Source organism: Rhinoraja longicauda, chromosome 22, assembly GCF_053455715.1.
Source record: "Rhinoraja longicauda isolate Sanriku21f chromosome 22, sRhiLon1.1, whole genome shotgun sequence".
Classification (NCBI taxonomy): domain Eukaryota; kingdom Metazoa; phylum Chordata; class Chondrichthyes; order Rajiformes; family Arhynchobatidae; genus Rhinoraja; species Rhinoraja longicauda.
Window position 1 is genome coordinate 19,395,817 of NC_135974.1, and position 23,090 is coordinate 19,418,906.

Sequence of the window (23,090 nt, forward strand, 5' to 3'; positions counted from 1 at the left end):
GCCGTTAAATGCCCAGTGCATTAATAATTGGGTGCAAGTTGGAATGTGCACCAATTACCTGGTCTTTGGGTCTGCCGAGCTGTAAGACTGGGATTCAAGTTCTGATCTTAAACTGCCCTAGCATATTTGTGTTCTCCACATTGATCTCGCTATCTTCCAAATCCTTCTCCCCAGTGAATACAGATGCAAAGCACTAGTTTAATACCCACCTACATCTTCCAACTCCAAGCATAGATTCACTCTTTTAATTTTGAGTGGTCCTTCCTTTTTCCTGGTTACGCACTTATTTTTAATGTTCATATAAAAAAAAGTGGTAAATTTTCTTAATCAGTCTCACCAATGACAGTTCATGGCTTCTTTTGGCCCTTCAAATCTCCCGCTTGAGTTCTATCCAACTCTCTTTATATTCCGCATAAGCCCTGTCTGATGCCACCTTCAACCTGGCATGCTTCATGTTTCGTCCTGACTGTTCCTTTACCTTGCCATCCTTATCCCTCATCCTCACCTAAACTTGCTGATCTGTCACTGTGGACTCACCCAATAATATCTGCTCCCAATCTACCCTCCTAAACTCCAGCCTAATGACATTGGAATCTGCCTTCCCCAATTAAGTACCTTCCCCCAACATCCACACCTGTCCCTATTCAAAACAATCTTAAAACTTAAAGATAGACACTAACTGCTGGAGTAACTCAGGGGATCAGGCAGCATCTCTGGAGAAAATGGAAAAAAGGTTGGGATCCTTCTTCAGATTGAAAATCGGGGGTTGGGGGTGGGTGGGAAAGAACTGGAGGCTAGAAAAGACCAGGACAAATCACGGCCAGCAACAGATTACCTCAGATAGACACAAAAAGCTGGAGTAACTTAGCGGGTCAGGCAGCATCTCTGGAGAGGAATGGGTGACGTTTTGGGTCGAGACCCTTCTTCAGATGACCTCAGGCAGGCTGGTGACCTGGTAGGCTGATTGTTGGCTAGGGGAGGTTTGATCTCATGAGGGATACATTGCAGCGAACAGTGGAATTGGTAAATGACTAGGGTGGAGGAATGGGGCAAGGGGGAAGGAGAGTGGAGTGTAAGTCGAAGTTACTTAAAAACATCACATCATATTACAACATCATAATTCCAAGCACTGATCCAGGGTTCATCAACTTTACCCACAATACTCCTTGCATTAACGTAAAGAAAATTCAGTCCTTTATCATCCCCATATTCATGAACCTCTCCCTGCCCATCCTTCCTTTGAGACATGCTCATCATAACCTCCTCTTTCTCATCAGCACTTCCCTTTGCCGACCTGCTGTTCTGGTTCCATCCTCCTGCCATTCTAGTTTAAACCCTCCCGAGTAGCACTAGCTGGAGAATGTAAATAGGTGACATTTCAGGTCGGGACCCTTCTTGAGCTTTTCAAATTTTATTCAGCAATCTGTTGGTTGCCTGCAGCTGACAAAAATGTACATGTTTCCAAAGCAAGATTCTGCAGTTATTGAAAGCTGAAATTGAAAATTATGGAAATACTCAACAGGTCTGTCAGCATGTGTAGAGAAAGAAATGTGTAGAGAAAGAAAACTGATGTTAATTCTTCATGCTGATGACCATTTATCAAATATCACCTGCCTTTAAGTTATTTTTAATTTTCTAAGTGACATTTTATTGGTAAAACAAATATGTTAGGGGAGTGTAATTTAGAATTTATGAGTAAATAAATGTGGTGTCTACATTAATCTCATGGACATTAAACTGTAAAATATTCTCTAGTGGAATAAATAAGTCTTGCATATTAGCTCAATCTCTATAATCGCCTTCTACCATTAGTAACTCCTATACAGTTCCCATTTCCCGATTAAATCATTTGCCCTTATGGTGTGGTTAAGCAAATATAATTGAAGAAAAATATATCATTTGCTGCTGCATTGTTTTATAATTATTTAAGTGGTCTACAATACAACACGGTGGAATTGCTCCCAGTAAATATATACTCGTTTACTATTGTGCAGGCAAAATATGAGTTGTCTCATCATTTTGTTTCTTCATTTGCACTTATGTGATGCAGGTGCCAAATTCCCTATCAAGTGGACAGCTCCGGAAGCTGCACTGTATGGCCGTTTTACCATAAAATCAGATGTGTGGTCATTTGGAATTCTGATGACTGAACTTGCTACAAAGGGCAGAGTGCCATATCCAGGTAAATCCTGAAACACAAAATTAATCTACTGGTTAGCTGCATATTAAACAATAGGCTTGGAAATAGCACAGCCAACCTGCTCTTTTGAATACAACAATTACAAATGCCATGTATAATTCCCTTGTTGATATTAACCCGATTTGCCAGTCTGGGCTTGTGTGAGCCAGCAACTTAAATGAAAATTCTGGAAATGCAGGATTCTGCACTTTATAAAAGAGCTAATAAGTAAGAGTTAAAGTGCATCTGGAGTATTGTGTCCCATTCTGTGCACTGCACTATAAGAAAGATGTTAAGGCTTTGGAAAAAAGAGCAGAGGGATTTTACCAAAGTGTCTCGAGGGAGGAGGAGCGTTGATTATGTGTGTAGATTCTGGTCACTTTCCTTGAATGAGATGTGGCTGCAGAAGAGTTTAACACAGGTACTTAAATTCAGAAAGTTGATCGAGAGGAGATAGAAACTTCTCTTTCAGGTCGATGGGCCAAGAACTAGAGGACAATGATTGCACCTGGGTATTTTTAAGGTGGGGATTGACAGATTCTTGATTAGTAAAAGTGTCAAAGGTTATGGAGGGAAGGCAGGTGAATGGGGTTGAGAGGGAAAGATAGATCAGGCATGGCGGAGTAGACTTGATGGGCCGAATGCCCCAATTCTGCTCCTACGACTAATGAACTTATGTAAGTGATGAGCAGAAAATCCAAAAGTGACATGAGGAGTAATCTAATGATATAACGAACGATTGGGGCTTGCATTGTACTGCGAGGAGTAATTATGGAGTCAGATTCAACTGTAATGTTCAAAATCAGGCAAGATATGTACATGCAACAAAATAATTTTCAGGGTTATAGGGAGAGGTTGGGGGTTGGTGTTAGCTGGATTGGTTCTTGCATAGGGCCTGGTCTCAATACTGCTGTAACCATTCTATTATTTTGAATGAAATGCCACTCAGTTGTTATCATAGATACATAGACAATAGGTGCGGGGAGTAGGCCATTCGGCCCTTCGAGCCAGCACTGCCATTCAATGTGATCATGGCTGATCATCCACAATCAGTACCCCGTTCCTGCCTTCTCCCCATACCCCTTGATTCCGCTAGCCCTAAGAGCTCTATCTAGCTCTCTTTTGAATGCATCCAGTGAATCAGCCTCCACTGCCTTCTGAGGCAGAGAATTCCACAAATTCACAACTCTGTGTGAATTTTTTTTTCCTCCTCTCAGTTCTAAATGGCCTACCCCTTATTAAACTGTGGACCCTGGTTCTGGAGTCCCCCAACATCGGGAACATGTTTCCTGCATCTAGCATGTCCAATCCCTTAATAATTTTATATGTTTCTATAAGATTCTATAAATTCCAGTGAATACAAGCTCAGTCACTTCATTCTTTGATCATATGACAGTTCCGCCATCCTGGGAATTATCCTCGTGAACCTACGCTGCACTCCCTCAATAGCAAGAATGTCTCACCAGGGCACTGTACAACTGCAGAAGGGCCTCTTTGCTCCTATACTCAACTCCTCTCTTTATGAAGGCCAACATGCCATTAGCTTTCTTCACTGCCTGTTGTATCTGTATGCTTGCTTTCAGTGACTGATGTACAAGGACACCCAGGTCTCGTTGTACTTCCCCTTTTCCTAACCTGACACCATCCAGATAATAATGTGTCTTCCCGTTCTTGCCTCCAAAGTGGATTACCTCATATTTATCCACATTATCCTGCATCTGCCATGCATCTGCCCACTCACCCAATCTGTCCAAGTCACTCTGCATCCTCGTAGCATCCTCTTCACAGTTCATACTCAATCATAGTCATTGAGTCATACAGCATGGCAACAGGCCCTTCAGCCCAACTTGCCCATGAGGACCAAAATGCCCCAACTACACTAACCCCACCTGCCTGTGTTTGCCCATATCCCTTTAAACTCTGTGCATTCATCCTTTTAACTCCCCTCATGTTTTATAAGATTAGATCCTAGATTTGAACTAGCCCTAGATTGCCCAAACTTTCCATGTAGCTCAGGCCCTTGAAACCTGGCAGAAATATTAGTCTTTACAGCTTAATGATATCCTTCCAATTGAGAGCTTCAATTGAATAAGTTATTCCCACTTTTCATAAATTCATATATTTTAACAATGATCTAAGGAAAGACAAAAATCAGCTAAAGCTTTCAGTCTTCTTCCATCCCATGAACCTTCCTGTGTAAATCTTGGATTTAAAGTGGAGTAGCCTCCTCCCTGATGTCTCTTCTTGTTTGCACATTCTCATTTGTCAAGGCATTGAATAATGGCACTGGTGACTAACTTATAAGCCAAGTAATAAGAAAGAGTGCCTTAAGGAGAGGAAATGAAAGTTACTCAGTGGGCGAATGCTTCAGGAGATTTATCTCATAAATTACAGCTAATGTAGGTAAATTGGGCAAGGAATGGCCAACTAATCCATTAGCCTCTTTACATTGCAGTCATGATGATTTAAACATCATGATTCACAACGCAACCACCACCCAATGATCATGTCACATCCTGTCTCTGGCTGACTGAGCAAGCTAAATAGATGTAAATTTTAAACCAGACTTTTAAATTTATGTTTATAGCCGTAGATTGTCACTTTCCTCATATACCTGATTGCCCACTGTACATAAAATTGCACAAAAATATGTGCTTTGGCATCTTGTAGTCGGTGGCTTTCAATTTAATTTAATTGTTTTTAAGTTGGTAGCTTTAGCATAAATATTATAGCTTCATAAATTCAAAGGTTACACATCAGAAGAAGTAACAACTTAGTTTGAAAATGAGTGTTCCAATAGGTAATGCTGTGGTGTGTTCCCATTCATCAGTACTGTGACATTTACAACAGCAATTCAGACAGCACACACACACCCACACCATTAGGTTTCACTTGCCTCTTCTGCACCAGGATCTGGGTATCCCATTGGGACTTGTTTGTTACCTCAGAAGCACAGAACCAGTGTGTACGCCATGCCAGGAAGTCTTTTGACAAGGTTCTTTTCAAACAATTTAAAATGCATCTGGAAACAGCTTTCGTTGAGCTGTTTTGCACAGACAAAATTCAGCTGAAAATCACCAGTGCCACCTTGAACTCTCCTCTTTCTCCAAGATTACTCCTCAAAAATCCAGGTCTGTGTGCAGAAATTTCCTCCAAATACCAAAGCCAATATCATTGATCCCCATCACAAACTCCATTTGGCAGCCACACCGATGCACTCCATCTCCATGGGGTTTGAAACTAAACCGGACTGTATCTAGGTTTTCCTGCCTGAGGTGAGGTTTGATCCACTGCTCAGTGACTTCACTAAGACCAGCTATTTCTATTACCCAGCTCCATTCCTACCCCAGCTTTATTCACTAATGAAACACTCATCTATGCCTATGCTATCTCTAGATCTCACTAGCTCAAAGCAGTCATGACGAATACCCCATATTCTGATCTCTTTGTTTATCACTCAGTGTGAAATTCTAGTTGTTTATGTTTCTGTGCCATAGGACTTTGTGGCTTTGTTAGATGCACAAGATAAAGGGGCATTGTTGTAAAATACAAAATTTGAAAAACAGAGTGAAGGATCAAGTGCTATAATTGATAATTAAAGATAGGAAAAGCTAAAAGGCAGAAAGATTTAATGGGAACCTGAGGGGCAATGTTTGTACACAAAGGGTGGTTGGTATATGGAACGAGCTGCCAGAGGCAGTAGTTGAGGCAGGTACTATCACAACATTTAAAAAACATTTGGACAGGTACATGGATAGGATAGGTTTAAAGGGATATGGGCCAAATGCAGGCAGTTGGGATTAGTGTAGATGGGACATGTTGGTTGACATGGGCAATTTGGGCGAAAGGGCCTGTTTCCACACTGTATATCTCTATCCCTGAAATGTTTTTTAATTTAATTTTGGGATCAGGGTTGTATAATTTGAAAATAATTAATAATCAAATAACCAAATCAATTATATTTGCTTGATTGCAGATGGGAACAGTATTTTGTGAAGTCAGATTTCTCAAATTGCTGTAATTTTTGTCTTTTTTTATTGTACTCTTTTGTAGAGAAGGAAAATATTAAGGCATCTGACAAGAGGAAAAGATAGGAATGAGTGGCTATAAGATGCAAAAACGTTCACCTCTTATTCTTGTCCATTTCTTCTGATTGCCAGGAATGGTGAACCGTGAGGTGTTGGATCAGGTGGAGCGTGGTTATCGAATGCCGTGCCCACCTGAATGTCCCGAGTCCCTCCACGATCTCATGATTCAATGCTGGAAGAAGGAGCCAGAAGAGAGACCAACCTTTGAGTATTTGCAAGCCTTCCTAGAAGATTACTTTACTTCCACAGAACCTCAATACCAGCCAGGTGAAAACTTATAGGCCCAGCCATTAAAGGCAGCATCAGAGACATTGTGCAGTTTGAGAATGCAAAAGTTCCCTCAGCCCAGCTGCACGCAGCCTTCAAATCTGCTTAATAACTGGAATTCCCACGCACTGTGCACTAACTCGTTTTTGGATATTGTTTCACAGTGTATAGATAATTTTGTTTCTGAGGCAGTCTAGATACTTAATTTACATTTCAACACCTGTTGATGGGTAAGGAAGGTTCTGACGAAAGAGGTAATGAAGAATCTCCTTGTGCAAGCAAAGCCAAAACACCAGATAAGGAATCTGTCTCCTTAATTAATTTTTAAACCATCTCTAAAAATCCACAGACTGTCCCTGCTATAGTTTACCTACAGAAACAAATGTAGAATATCTTTACAACAGATTTTTCTTTAGTTTTATAGATTTGGAAAATATTGCTATCCAACCAAGGATTAAAAGACACCAAAAGTGCATTTGGTGCTGGATTAGTTTATCTAGAAAAAAAACAATGTTTTTATCTACAATTTACTTAAATGGAAATTGCAACATCATAAAGCCATTTTGCACATTTCCGTTTTATTATTGTTGGTAACATGCCTTTGTTATCGTGATTATTATTTATATTTTTAATCCATATGAATTGTAGAAAAATTATTCTGATTAATATGATGGTCAAACCTAAGCATTTCAGTGTTTTGTGTCTTCCCTGTGGTACTGATATGTATATAATGATTTTTTTTTTGCTGATGAGAGTGGTGAAAACATTGGTTAAGCTGCCATCTTTTATGACTTGATATAGCAATAATGTGAACATGAAAATGAAACATTTTGCTGTTTCTTAAGAATAAAAAGCAAATTGGTAGAGACTGTAGAGATAGTATTACTCGAAATGGTTATAGCAGGTATCTTAGGCAACAGTGATTCCTGTATCATAGTTTCAGTTGTATATGTGTGCAAACCCAACCCCCATTGTAGTAGGTTGTCCTCAGGACTGTCCTCTGGTGGCCAAAGTGAATATGAAATTTCCAGACAGAATGTCTGTTTTCCAGACAGAATTAATGAGGTGCCAAACATGACTGCTTATTACAGATGCACATTTGATTTCACTGGATGTATGAAATATTTACGGAATACTATGATAAAAATGTTTCCATTGCGAATAAACCAGCCTCAATAAATATTCGCTTAGTTTCAAGACAAGCGTGTACATGTTTGACCATTGTTATGTGAATATTAAGATATACATTTGTGTGAAAATCCTTTTAACTGGAGATGTTAACACATTTATTTTAAACCTGTTAATAGGTTAAAAAGGAATTTCATACAATTCCATAAATTATTCAGCACTAATATTTGTGGGATTTCAAGACCCTGCATTTTAAGGTAATGAAAGTATTTTTGCACAGGCTGTAACATATATATTCTGTTTTGCACACTACAGCAGGATTGCATGACACGTTTTTCCCCCTCCTATTCGCTGCATAATGTCTGGAAACATGCTTCACAACATGTTGAAAACTGTTTATTTTACTTGTAATTGGCTGGCTCTGAGATGGGAAGTGGCAATTACCTTTATGATTATTTTCTCATTGATGGCCAGGTCAAGTTCAGCTGTGGGAGTCAGATATGGGAATTGAGGATCAATAGACACTATTGCTTTAGGGTACAAAAGATATATTGTACTGAAATAGCAAAGATCGGTTAAAATGCCATAGGGAGATCATGGCTTTATTGAATGAATGAATACTTTATTGTTACATGTGACAAGTTACAGTGAAATTCTTTGCTTGCATACCCAAGGTATGCAAATAGTCACCATGTAAAGAGCGCTTACAAGGTTAAAAATATGCGCGCCAGGTCCCCCTTTGTTCTCCCCGCTCCCCGCGCTGTCCCCCTTGTTCTCCCCCCCCCCCCACCACCTCCCCACAGTGGTCCCCCCACACCTGGTGATGGCTCCCTTTTAAATCACCATCATTGTATGTGCTGTATCAAGGCATTTATAAAGTTGGATCCAAAGAGTTTTGTTACCATACCATGCTGTAATGATTCGAAAATTGTATCAGAGAAAGCCCCTTTTCCCCCCAAAAATGTGTAAACAATTTTGTTCCTTTTCAGAAGATAGACACAAAAAACTGAAGTAACTCAGCGGGCCAGACACATTAGTGTCTGAATTCCATTAAAATGACCTCTGAGCAGAATGGTGTTTTATAAGTACCTCTATGGGCAATTGTTAATATGCTGAAGCTTGTGAACTAGTGGCAACATTTTTGCCACCATTGCTAGCTGTCTTCTCAAAAGAGAAACGATAACGTAAGCCTGTTGGAAAGAACAGGCTATGCCTTTAACTATTTAGATGAGCACAAAGATGGAGACTGATGTGGTGAAATGAAAAGATGACAAAGGAATAATCCTGTCAAAAATATCCCAAATTCTTCATGATCAACTGCATAACCTTGGCTGTTAACTCTTGCAAAGTGAATTTTAGAAAACATGCTAATGTCAGTTTAGCTTGAACTGCACATTGGGTTTTGTATTTCCTTTTCTGGCTGACTGGAGCTATCAATAATCACTGCATGGGACGTTAAACTTTGGAAAAACAGGCAAGAAAAGGTACAACTGAAAATTCTTGTTAATAATCCCCTGTGAATTCCTAATGTGTGAATAATTATTTTTTGCAAATTGAATTTGTTATTCATTAGCAACTAGCTGTATTTTGCAATGCCTCTTTTCAGTCACTGGCCTATCTCTTGTTCTTCTCTCACTGTGATCAAAGACTGTACAGAATCTTAAATATGCATTTGGAATGAAGCAATGTGTGAGGGAAAAGAATAATAAAGATTCTACTGAATAGTAGTGAAGACCTCCTATATATTGGGGATTCATTCTAACCAGCTTGGGAAATTAACATAAAGACACTGAAGTCAGACAATGGAGCAGGTTCAGTCAGTCCTTTGTATATAATATAAAGTATTACAAAATTTTAGGGCAAAAAGTATGCAGCTCAATTTTTTTAAATTTCCAGCTGCATAAATTGGCAAAACTAAAGTGATAATTTTAATAATTTCTCTTTGGAATCTCTTTTTTTATGCCAATATTATTGAAATTCCATGTGTTTTCTTTATTGAAAAGAATGAATTGTGTATGTAATGTTATGGCTACTATGGTACTTCTGATTTATGATGTACACATTCTCTTGGCCTGTGCAAAGAATATATTGATTTTGAATTCTGATTTAATTTTTTTATAAAACAAATGCACCCTTTGCATTTTGAAAACCTTAATAATACTCACCTTTGTATGTATTTCCACATATTTCCGCTGTGTATAATTATGTCCGGGTGTAAGCTCTTTTGTATTTTGGGGAAGGGTGGGGAGCAAGTTCTTTTTTTTTGCAAGTTCATGTTCCATTTTGTGCAATTAAACAAAATGATTAAAATGCACTGAAGTTATTATGACATTTTTGAAAAAATGCAAATATAATGTTTTCTGTATGATCATTGGATGAACAAATTATCCCTGCTAAATTATCTGCTAAATTTAACGAACATAAGGTAGGAGCAGGAGTAGGCCATTTGGCCCCTCAGGCCTGCCTTACCATTCAACATGGTAGATCTACCCAGGCCTTATCTTTCTTATGGCCGTTCCCCATAGTGCTCAATTCCCCGGTCTTTCAAAAATGTATTTACTTCCTATTAAATGGTCCACCCAATGGTCTAGCCTTTACATTTATCTCTGATAAGGATTCACCAATTGTTCCAATGCACTTCAGTTTTAAATGGCTGCCCCCAATCTTGTAACTCTCTCCCTGTTTCACATTTCTCCTATTAATGAAAACAATTCAATATCTACCCTGGCATGTCACCAAAGGTTTTTATGTTTCAATAAGATACCTCTCATTCTTTAAAAAAATATAGATTTAATTTATTTTACCCAATATAATAGGAAATCCTCTTATCCCCAAAATTTGCCTGGTGAATCTCTTTTGGACCGTCTTCATGTCAACATATCCTTTATAAAAAGGGAGATCCAAATTGTGCAGTTTTCCAGATGTGGCCTTTACTTGTAATGCTATTTCCCCATTTATAAATTCCAACCTTTTTGCAATAATGGCCATTTAATGCTATACAATAACCAGTCTTCAATCCATGCCAACACACTTCGCCTAATACAATGTGCTCTTACTTTGTACAGCAGCTTTTTATGTGGCATCTTGACAAATGCTGGCGCAGCGGTAGAGTTGCTGCCTTACAGCGCCAGAGACCTGGGTTCAATCCTGACTAAGGGTGCTGTTTGAACGTTCTCCATGTGACCAGCATGAGTTTTCTCCAACATCTTCAGTTTCCTCCCACACTCCAAAGACGTACAGGTTTGGAGTACTTGGTATAAATGTAAAATCATCCCAAGTGTGTGTAGGATGGTGTTAATATGCGGGGATCATTGGTCGGTGCGGACTAGGTGGGCCGAAGAGCCTGTTTACATGCTGTATCTCTGAACTAAACTAAAAGTCTTCTGAAAATCCAAATAGAGGTTCTCCATTAACTCTGGTCATTCCATCCTCAAAGCATTCTACAAAATTTGTCAAATAGGAATAATCTTAAATCCACATTGATTAGGTGTAACTATATTATGCTTGGTTTAATTACTCTAAGTGACTAGCTATTTCCTCCATAATTAAACATTCCAGCATCTTGCCAACAACACATATTAAGCAGGCAGATATATAGTTACCCAACTCCCTTGAACATTTGCCATTTTCCATTCTGTTGAACATTCCCAAAATTAGGTACATTTTTGAAAACCTCAATCAATGGCTCCACTCTCTCTGCAGATACTTCCTTTAAAATAGACAATAGGTGCAGGAGTAGGCCATTCGGCCCTTCGAGCCAGCACCACCATTCAATGTGATCATGGCTGATCATTCTCAATCAGTACCCCGTTCCTGCCTTCTCCCCATACCCCCTGACTCCGCTATCCTTAAGAGTTCTCTCTTGAATGCATTCAGAGACTTGTGAGGCAGTGAATTCCACAGATTTACAACTCTCTGACTGAAAAGGTTTTTCCTCATCTCCGTTCTTAATGGCCTACCCATTATTCTTAAACTGTGGCCCCTGGTTCTGGACTCCCCCAACATTGGGAACATGTTTCCTGCCTCTAATGTATCCAACCCCTTAATAATCCTATATGTTTCGATAAGATCCCCTTTCATCCGTCTAAATTCCAGTGTATACAAGCCTAAATAAGGATGAGGTGATGATCTTCCATTAGGTTTTCTAATATCTTGTTCCATGTGATTGCGATTGTTGCAAGTTATTTCATTATGTTTGGAACTTATCCATCAGAAATCCATGGAATACTTGTAATGTTCTTCACTGTGAAGACTGAAGCAAAATATGAATTTAACTTTTCTGCCATTTTTTGTTTCCCCTTGTTAATTCCACAATCTTGCTCATGGAGGGTCCCATGTGCAGCCTAACTACCCTATTTTTATATATCTATAAAACCTGCTGCTGTTTGTTTTGATATTTCTTGCTGGTTTTCCCTCATAATCAATTTTCTCACCTTTTATTATTTTCTTGGTATCTTGCTGATGCACTTGGAAAATTCCTTGTCCTCTTCTGAGGTGTTCTTGCCACTTTAGATAAAATTGGTGTCGCACGGTTTCTTCATTATCCTAACTTCAAAACTATCCATTTAGTTTTTGGTTTTAGTTTTCAAGATACAGCATGGAAACAGACCCTTGGGTCCACCGAGTCAGTGCTGACCAGCAAACACCCATACACTTGTTCTAATCTACACGCTAGGGACCATCTGCAGAAACTAATTACCCTACAAATCTGCACGTCTTTGGAATGTGGAAGGAAACCAGAGCACCTGGAGAAAACCCACAAGGTCATAGGGAGAACACACAAATTCTGTACAGAGAGCACGCATAGTCAGGATCAGACCCTGGGTCTCCTGTCCTGTAAGGCAGCAACTCTACCGCTGTGCCACCTTTCCCAAGTGTATCTCCTCTATGGACAGTAGTGGAGGGCCCATAGGTCCTGGGCTGGAAAAGCCTGATCATGTCTGATCTGGGAAGCAAAGCGTGAATCATACTTGAATGAAAACCACCAATGACTACAGGATATACATCAGGAGATGACAGGTAATATCGAGCCTGAAAATCACCTTTGATGCAAAGCATGTTGCAGTGTCTTGGGTACCTTGAATGGTTACAGGAGTCTTTTTGGGCTGTCTGACCTGTAGTGAAATAGGCTTTAATTTCTAAAATGGAAACAAAAATGCTGGAACCACTCATTGGATTAGGCAGCATGTGTGAAAAGATAAGCAGAGTCAATCTTTCACTAAAAAACCCTTCATCACAAGTTATTTGACTTAAGAAGAATGCTATTTGAGACACAGTGGCTCAGCGGTAGAATTGTTGCCTTACAGCGATTACTGCACCAGCGACCCGGGTTCAATCCTGGCTAAGGGTGCTTGTCTGTATGGACTTTATACGATATCCCCCTGACCTGTGTTGGTTTTCTCCAAGAACTTTGGTTTCCTCCCACACTCCAAAGACGTACAGGTTTAATAGGGTTGGTATAAATGTTAAATTGTCCCTAACATAAGATAGTGTTAATGTGCCCACCAAGTCCGCACCGACCAGCGATCCCCACACATTAACATTATCCTATACACACTAGGTACAATTTACCCTTTATACCAAGCCAATTAACCTACAAACCTGTAGGTATTTGAAACATTTTTTCAAGCCAAACAGGGTAAGAAAAACAAAATAAACAATTATGAATTTCTTAGATGCACGATCTAAGTATTGGATTTCTAACCAAAGTTGTCTTCCAGACACATTTTGTATTCCACTTTACATATAAAGACACAAAATGCTGGTGTAGTCAGTGGGTAAGGCAGCTTCTCTGGAGAGCGTGGACAGGTGACATTTTGGGTCAGAACCCGTCTCCAGTCTGAAGAAGAGTCCCGACCCAAAACTTCACCTATCCATGCTCCCCAAAGATGACGCCGGACCCACTGAGTTACTTCAGCAGTTTGTGTTTCTTTTTGTAAACCAGCGCCTGCAGTTCTTTGTGTCCACTTCGACTAATAGAGTCATAGAGTCATACAGCCTGGAAACAGACCCTTGCCCACACCGATCTACATGTCCCATCTATAATGGTCCCACCTGCCTACAATTGACCCATATCCCTCTAACCTATCCCATCCATGTAACTGTCTAAATGTTTCTTAAATGTTGCGATAGTACCTCCCTCAACTATCTCCTCTGGCAGCTTGTTTCATGCACCCACCACCCTTTGGGTAAAAAGGTTACCCCTTAGGTTCCTATTAAATCTTTCTCCCCTCACCTTAAACCTATGTCGTCTGGTTCTTGATTCCCCTGCTCTGGGCAAGAAAAGCAATGCGTTTACCTGATCTATTCCTCTCACAATTTTGTGCACCTCGATAAGATTACCCCTCAACCTCCAGCACGCCAAGGAATAAAGTCCTAGCCTGCTCAACCTCTCCCTATAGCTTAAGCCCTTGAATTCTCGTAAATCTTCTCTGCACCCTTTCCAGCTTGACAACATCTTTCCTATAACATAGTTCCCAAAATTGAACACAATACTCTAAATGTGTCCTCGCCAAAGTCTTATATAACTGCAACATGACTTCCCAACTTTTATACTCAATACTCTGACGGATGAAGGCCAATGTGCCAAAAGCCTTTTTGACAACCCTCTCTACCTGTGATGACACTTTCAAGGAACTATGTACCTCTACTTCTCGATCCTGCTGCTTAACAACACTCCCCAGAGCCCTACCATTCAGTGTGTAGGTTATGCCCATGTTAGACTTCCCAAAATGCAACACCTCACATTTTTCTGTATTAAATTCCATCAACCATTCCTCAGCCCACCTGTCCAACTGATCAAGATTCTGCTCAGTGTCAACCATCTTCACTATCTCCAAACCACCCTCTTTAGTGTCAACTGCAAACTTGCTAATCATGCCATGTATGTTCTTATCCAAATCATTGATATAGATAACAAACACCAATGGGCCCAGCACCGAACCCTGAGGCGCTCCACTAGTTACACTGCCTGCTTCCAGGAAGCCAATTTTCTATCCATCCAGCTATCACTCATTGGATCCCATGTGCTCAAACCTTCCTGAGCAGCCTACCATATGGAACCTTGTTGAATGCTTTGCCGAATTCCATATATACAAGTCTACAGCTCTGCCTTCATCAGCCTCTTTGGTCACCTCATCAAAAAACACAATCAGAATCGTGAGACAAAACAATGCTGACTATCCCTTGTCCATCTTTACATATCTTTGCATGTTCTTTCTGTTCACATTATATTTTTATGATATTATTTGGCTGAGATATTTATTTGACAAAACGAATGGCTTTTCAATGTTAGTTATTTTTTACGGGGCTTTGCTACATTTAACTTCAATGATCTTGGAATGGAGAAGGGGAAATCAGCCATGCTTTAAGAATGTATCCATGAACCTTTGAAGAGAACTAGACACAGTGACATAATAATAGAATAATCAAAGTAAAATAGTGGCTGCTTTTAATTTAGGCATGACAAAGTACTAGAAACACCTGATGGCTTTGTATCTGAACAAGGAGTCAATGTCCTGAGTAAAATTAAATGATTGGCAAGGGAACAAGGTCACCAACACAAACATGGAATGGGGTCCAATATTTGAGATGACAACGTGGAAGTGGACTGTGCCCGCAGAGAGGTACACAAACAGAAACCTCATCACATCTTATTGCAGAGAATATTTTATTTTCACCATCGGGCAACAGCAATGCCATCAGGTGACAATTGCAAATTTGCAAATTCCGGCTTCTGTGAAAAAAAAAACCCTTTCAAAGATGGCTCCTGGTGTTTGTTCAGCAAATTCAGAAAACTTTACTGCCACCCTAAAGTTCCAATTAATATTATTGACAATTGTAATCAATAGATGGCGTGAGGAGGAACAAGGATCATCACTCCCTTATTTGTCTTGAAATAGGGAGAAGATAGATATTAGCTGTGTCTTGAGGGACACCTTTAACTGCTCCACAACCTGCCAAATAGCGTTTTGTATGAATTGGATGTTGAGTTGCGAATAAACAGAATGAGATATCCAACACTCCTCCACTATCCACCTCCACTTTTAATGATGATTGGGTGGGTGGGTGGGTGAAGAGGAAGGGGGCACAGGGATGAAGACAGCTGCCATAGTTCGTTGGATCCTACTTATGTACTTCATCCTAACCCTGTGTCACCCACCTTCCAATATTTTTTGCCGAGTTCCTTTGATTGGCCAAACAGTCACCCATGTAGAACTCGTCAATTTTATCCACTTCATTACTAACTTCCACTCGGCACTAAAATTCACTTGGGCTATTTCTGACAAATCTCTCCTCTTTCTTTCTGGATCTGTCTCCATCTCTGGAGACAAACTGTCCAGGGGCTCTCACAGCTACCCAGACTGCACCTCCTGACACCCTGCCCCTTGTAAGAACGCAATCACTTTCAGTTTCTCCATCTCCTCCACACATGTTCTCAAGAAAACCTTCCACTCAGGACCATCAGAAACATCTGACTGTTTCTGGAAAGGAGGCTTCCCCTCTTCTGACGGAGTCATCACCCGCTTCTCCTGCACAAATGCTCTCGCCCAACCTAGCCCCAGAACTGTATTCCCTTGGACCTTGCCCTTCATCAAATCAGCCTCTGCATCCTGCACATCATTTTCCATTATTTCTGCCACCAGCAAAGACACATCGCCAGTCACATCTCCCCTCCCTGCTTTCCACAGGTACCACTCTATTTGTGACTCCCAGGTTGGCACATCCTTTCCCATCCGTGCCTCCTCCTCCTTCCCAGCCACTTGCCCCAGCAACTGTAAGAGGTGGAAAAACCTGTCCCTACACGTCCTTATCACCATCTTACAGGCAGACCTATTACTGCCTTTCTATCTAAGGCAGACATTCACATGTGCCTCCTCCAAACTTGCTTATTGCATTTGGTATTCTGGATAATGCATCAATAAGACCAAGGGCAGATGAGGCAACCACTTTGTCAAACATGTGCTCTGTTCACAATGGCCATCTTGACCTCCCAGTTGCAAGCTATCTTAACTCCCTTCCCCATTCTTATGCTGATTTTTCTTTCCCCTTCCTCACCTGGTTCCATCTGCTTATTACCCACTCACTGGGTCCCCTATCCATTCCCTCCACTGTCCCCACCTGCACACTATCCCTCCCTCATCTCCTTCTACTCACCACCTTTCTTAACAGTTTCCATAATCCGTAGCCCTTTCTTAGAACATAAAATGTAGAAAGTGCACTTCGGCCCACACTGTCTGTGCCGAAAATGATGTCAAGTTAAACTAACCTCTTCTGCCTGTACATGACCCTTTCCCCTCTGTTCCCTGCACATCCATACGCCAATCTAAACGCCTCTTAAACGCCACTATTGAATCAGCTTCCAACATCAAACAATGCGTCTTTGACATTTGCACCATGGGAAATATGTTCTCAATCTTATCCATGCCTCTCATAATTTTATATACTTCTATCAGGTCTCCACTTTCAGGGAGTTATGGATGTGGACACCAACATCCCTCTGTACAACAATGCTGTTAAGAGTCATGCCATTAATCGTATATTTTCCCTTTGCTTAGTAAAGTGTAGCACCCCACTCTTGCTCCGATTAAACGTAGATGAGTACCTCCATGGCTCTCTGAAAATGGCACTCAGGTAGATAGAGTGGTAAAGAAAGCGTATTGTATGCTTACTTTCATAGGTATTGAATAGGCATTGAGTATAAGAGTCAGAAAATTTGCAGATGACACAAAGATTGCTGAAGTTGTGGACAGTGACGAAGGTGGTCAAAGTATATTGCATGATATAGAACAGCTACACAAAAAAGGCAGAGAAATGGCAGATGGAGTTTAATCTCAGCAAGTGTGTGATGTAGCACTTTATAAGGTGGAATTAATAAGGGTATTACAGCAACTACAGGGATATGTTGGACATACTTGAATTGTTTTCTCAAGAAGCCGAGGTTGAGGAAAAGTTTTAAGAGGCATAGATAGGGGAGAGTGTCAGAACTCTGAATGGAAAAAATCAAATACTAGAGGCCATAACATAGGAAGAGCCCTTCTTGCCCACAATGATTGTGCCGAACATGATGCCAAGTTATGTCCACGCCTGAAATGTGGGAGTTGTTTAAAGGCCAGGTGATTGAAGTTCAGAACCAACATGTTCCAGTAAGGATGAAAGGTAAGGAATGGTAAGGGAAGCGAATGTAAGGGAACCTTGGATGACCAAAGAGGTTGTAAGTTTGGACAAAAAGAAAAAGTAAGTGCAGGCACTGTTTGAGAACCGCCCCTCCCTGTTTGAGAACCGCCCCTCCCTGCCGTTTCCAACTCTAATGCTATGTAAAGATATATGGCAATATCTTTGTTAAGATCTATGGCAAATTCTCCCACATTTAAAAATGATTCTGGCTGTTTGCAATTTCCGTAAATTGTTCGCAACTTTTGATGATATTTGGATTGTTGTCTGTATTGCTCAACTTTTACCATTTCCTATCAGCATTCTTTATTTAATTAGGCTTCAGAGTGCCACAGAACATTAGCACTTTCCCAAGCAATGTAGCAAACTAATCATTGAACCAATGATTGGAATTAGATTTCCAATAGACACGCACGCACACACACACACCCTGGTTACATTTAAAAAGATGAAATTTACCAGTTTCTCCTGAGCTTGGTGTTCAGTTTTGGTAAGTTAGCTAAATGTTACTGTGCTTTTGCTTCATTTAACCAGTGATCTTGACCTGGAGAAGGGAAAACCAACTGTTGCAAGTACGTGTGCATGATCATTTGAAGAGGACTCTACACAGCTATGACATAATATCAGAGTAATCAAAACAGAATATCTATTGGCTGCTGTTCTTCGCTGTTTTGTCACTGTATCTGAACAAGGAGTCAATGCCTCGGGTAGAGAGACAAGTTTGATAAGGGAACAAGGTCACTCGCACAAACATAGAATGGCTCCACTGTTTTTAGAAACAACGTGGAAGTGGACTCTGCCCACAGACAGATAAACAAATGACCTCTGATTCCAAACAGTAATTATCCAGTTTTACTATTTTAATCAGTAGATGGTGTGAAGAGGAACAAACATCATCATTCCCTTATTCTGACTTGAAATAGGGAGGAGTTGCTTTAAGATGCATCATGAGAAACTTTTAACTAATCCACACCTGATACATAAGTGTTTTTGGCATGAATTAGACGTTAAGTTGCTAATAACCAGAATGAGAATACCTAACACACCTACACTATCCATCCCTACTTTTTGGGTCGGGGTTTGGGGAGTACAAGGTTGAAGGCAGCTGCCACATCCTGTTGGATCCTACTTATGTACTTCGTCCACCTTCCAATACTGCTGCCTAGATCCTTTGATTCGCCACATAAGATCACCCGTGCAGAACTCATCAATTTCATCCACTCTGCTACTAACTACCACACCACACCACACTCAAATTCATTTGGGCAATTTTGACTCTTCTCTCTTCTTTTAGGATCTCTCTGGCTATCCACTGGCTCCAACAGCTATCCACTGACTATATGTCCTCCCACCCTGTCTCTTCAAGGACACAGCCCCTTTCAGTTTCTCCATCTCCTCCGCATCTGTTCTCAAGATGAGACTTTCCACTCCAGACCATCTGAAACATCGCCCTTTTTTCCAGCAGCGGGGCTTCCCCTCTACTGACGGAGTCATCACCAGCATCTCCTGCACCTGCTCTCACACTACCTCCCCCAGGACAGAACAGGAGTTCCCTTGCTCCTTACCTTTTATCCTACTAGCCTCTGCATCCAACACATAATTTTTCCTCATTTACGCCACCTGCAAAGTGATCCCACCACCAGTCACCCCTCCCCACCTCTTTCTGCTCACTGTAGGACCACTCTCTGTGTGATTCCCTGGGTGGAACATCCTTCCCCACCCATACCTCCACCTCCCCAGGCACTTGCCCCCTGTAACTATAAGAGGTGCAAAACCTGTCCCTACACCTCCTTCCTCATCACAAAGGCACTAAACGGCCTTTCCAGCTAAGGCAGAAATTCAACTGCACATCCTCCAAACTTGTTTATTGTATTCAGTGGCCTCCACCTCGACAGCAAGACCAAGCACAGACAAGGCGGGCACTTTTTTTTAAATCACATGAGGCCTGTGCACAATGGTCATCTTGTGCACCCAGTTTCATGTCATTTTAACTCCTCTCCCCATTCCCACACTGAACTATCTGTCCTCAACTCCTCCACTGCCAGGGTGTGGTCAAATTCAAACTAAAGGAACACCGCTTCATATTCTTCCTGGGTAGTCGACAACCCAAAAGTAAATAAAATGTGCTAGATTAAGTCAGCAGGTCAGGCAGCATCTTTGGACTAAATGGATAAGTGACGTATTCGGTTGGGTCCCTTCTTCAGACTGATAGTAGTAGAGGGGGTGAATGGTGGAAAATAAGTGGGGGTGGGAGAAAGCCTGGCAAGTCACAGGTGGATACAGGTGAGGGGGGGGGGGTTAATTGGTAGGTGGATGGACAGAGACCAAAGGTGAAAAGAAGACAAATGGGTGTAAAATAGAGAAGAGTAGTGCAATGTGAAATCAGTGGAAAGGATATATGTGGAAGGAGACGGGGAAGGGAAAAGGGGGCAGGATAGTGGGAGAAATGAGTGCATGCCAGGGTGAGCCACAGCAAAGAGAAGGGGGCAAAAGGAGAGGTGGTTGTTACCTATAATTGGTGAATTCACTGTCCATACCATTGGGCTGTAAGCGACCCAGGCAGAATACGAGGTGCTGCTTTTCTAGTTTGCATGTGGCCTCATTCTGGCAATGGAGGAGATCCAGGACAGAAACGTCAGTATGGGAATGAGAACGGATCTTAAAATAGTTAGCAACCGGGTGCACATGCAGGCTTTGGTGGACCAAGTGGAAGTGTTCGGTGAAACAATAGCCTAATCTATGCTTGTTCTCACAGATGTAAAGGAGGCAACATCGGAACATCCCTTACCTGTATCTATCTATCACTTGCCAGCCATTGTCCCGCCCCCATCTCTTTTCCAGCTTTCTCCTCCTACTATAATTAGGCTGAAATCAGGTCTTCACGCTAAATATCACTTATCTATCCTCCAGAGATAACTGACCTGAGTTATTCCAGCAACTAGTTTTTGTTTTGTAAACCAGCATCTGCTGTAGCTTGTTTCTTGCTAGTATACAATCCAATGACATGATCATGCCCATTTCAAGTAACCCTTGACCCCTGTCCTGTCTTTTACCTGATCCACCTCGGTCGTCTCACACACACTGTTCTTTCCAAACACTCCCCTTTACACTCTCAGTCCTGATGCAGGGTCATGCATATCAACAATCCCTTCACCTCCACGGATTCTGTCTCACCCCCTGAGTTCCTCCATTAACTTGTTTTTTGCCAGATTTCAGTATCTGCAGTCACTCTGTGTCTCTCCTTCTGTTTTCAAGTGGAATACTTATAGCTACTATATTTGATATCTACTATATTCAAACAGTATTAAGGAATCAATCATTATTTTTTAAATGGTCACTTTGGCCAAGTTTAATGTCCAACTCATGCAATGTTATGATATATGGCAATATTTTTGTTAAGATCTCAAGTTTAAAAATGGCTGGCTGTTTGCAAATGTTTTGGTCATAATTTTTTACAACACCTGGATCGTTGTCTGGATTGCTCAACTTTTACCATGTCTTATCAGATTCTGTACTTGATTACGATTGAGAGTGCCCCATAACATTAACTCTTCTCCAACCTGATGTAGCAAGCTAAATTATCGAAGCAGTAATTGGAGTTAAATTTCCAATAGATAATCATTAACACACAAACACACATACGCAAATCTGCTGGTTTATAAAAATTTATAAAAATGAATTTTGCATTTTTAATTCAGTTTGCTGCTTTTTCCACCTCATTTTTACCTAGATTTAATTATGTGAAGAATTGTTTAAAAAGTTAAAAATGAATTATGGGCACAGGTTTTCCTCCAGACACATTTTGAAATACATTTTACATATCCTTTGCATGTTCTTTTAGGTGACGTTATTTCTATGTGGCTGATTTGCACAAAACACGTTTCTCCCGAGCTTGGTGCTCGGTCTTAGTAAGTTAGCTAAAAAATTACTGCGCTTTGCTACATTGAACTTCGGTCATCTTGAACTGGAGAATGGAAAACTAACTGCTTTAAGTATGTGTGTATGATCATTTGAAGAGGACTGTACGCAGCTATGACATAATAGCAGAGTAATCAAAACAGAATATCTAATGGCTGCTGTTCATAGCGGCATGACAAAGTACTTGAAACACCTGATGTTTTGGCACTGTATCTGAACAAGGGAGTCAATGCCCCGAGTTGAGAGACAAGTTTGGCAAGGGAAGAAAGTCACTCGCACAAACATAGGATGAATCCAATATTTCTAGAGACAACATAGAAATGGCCACAGACAGGTAACATGTGGCCACAGACAGGTAAACAACTTAAACCTTCATTATCTCTGATTCCAAACAGTGAATATTCAGTTTTCAGCTTTAATTTACATCTTATGCTCTATGGTGACATTTTTACTGTTACTCTACAGTTTTACTGAATGACATTGACCATTTTAATGAGAAACAGGTGCAAAGAGGAACAAGATTCATTCTTCCTTTATTTTATTCTTCGATTATGAGGAATCTGCTTTATTAATGCAGGCTATTAGATATTCCTTTAACCCCGCATCAACATGCCAAATAAAACAGCATGTTTGCATGAATTGCATATAAAAATGTTAAAATCCAGAATCCTGGCGCTCTGAAGGTTGAGACAGCCAATCTGTTCCCAGGGCAGTTCATAATTTAAATATTATAATCAGGCTGTTTAACAACCATTTTAAATTTACTTCCAATCTGCCAATCTTTGCAAGGCAGAGAAAACTCGGCAACTGAAAGATTGTGGGTGTTGGCTACCATTCCCCATACTTACCTTCTTCTTCCAGTCCCAATAATCTTTCCACCTCCTGATCTTCCCAGCTGATTCCTTTGATCACACCAACATGCTCTCTAATCTATTCCATACCCCTTTCACTGCTTTGATATCGGTTTACTCGCAGCCAATGGATTTGATATTTACTGCATTCAAACTATATTCGGGACTTAGTTAAAGGTCATTAATAAAGCTACTTGGGTAATTGATACTTACTGTGAGTTTAATGTCTAACTCAAGCTGTGCTAAGATTTGAAAAGGAGAAAAACTGTCTAAGGAAATGTCTTCAAAAGCTGACAGGAATACATTGCAGAGCAATCTATGATCAATCAGCCTGGCATTCAGGTAGGTTACTGCAAGCAAAAACATTAGGATCATTTTGGGTTCAGTTAAGTGACCTAATAAGAAAGAGAGATGTTATTCTGGATAGAGTCATAGAGATTTGTAGTATGGCCACAGGCCCATCAACCCATTGAATCGTCACTAATC

The 23,090-nt window shown here is 40.6% G+C and overlaps 1 protein-coding gene and 1 long non-coding RNA gene across 5 annotated transcripts in view; one reads left to right on the forward strand and one right to left on the reverse strand.

Annotated features, from left to right (window-relative positions):
• The window catches only part of LOC144604464 (proto-oncogene tyrosine-protein kinase Src-like), a 128,968-nt gene extending 119,046 nt beyond the window's left edge, over positions 1-9,922 (forward strand). For all 4 annotated transcript variants that reach the window (XM_078418919.1, XM_078418918.1, XM_078418920.1 and 1 more), the window contains 2 exons: positions 2,051-2,182; positions 6,340-9,922. In XM_078418919.1, coding sequence (XP_078275045.1) covers positions 2,051-2,182; positions 6,340-6,548 — 341 coding nt within the window. In that variant the 3' untranslated portion in view covers positions 6,549-9,922. The remainder of the gene's footprint in view (positions 1-2,050; positions 2,183-6,339) is intronic.
• Positions 1,828-18,418, reverse strand: LOC144604465 (uncharacterized). Its single transcript, XR_013548727.1, has 3 exons — positions 18,295-18,418; positions 6,307-6,439; positions 1,828-2,189 (listed from the first exon to the last, which is right to left on the reverse strand). It is a non-coding gene; the product is annotated as an uncharacterized LOC144604465 (long non-coding RNA).
• Between the last annotated feature and the right edge of the window lie 4,672 nt (positions 18,419-23,090).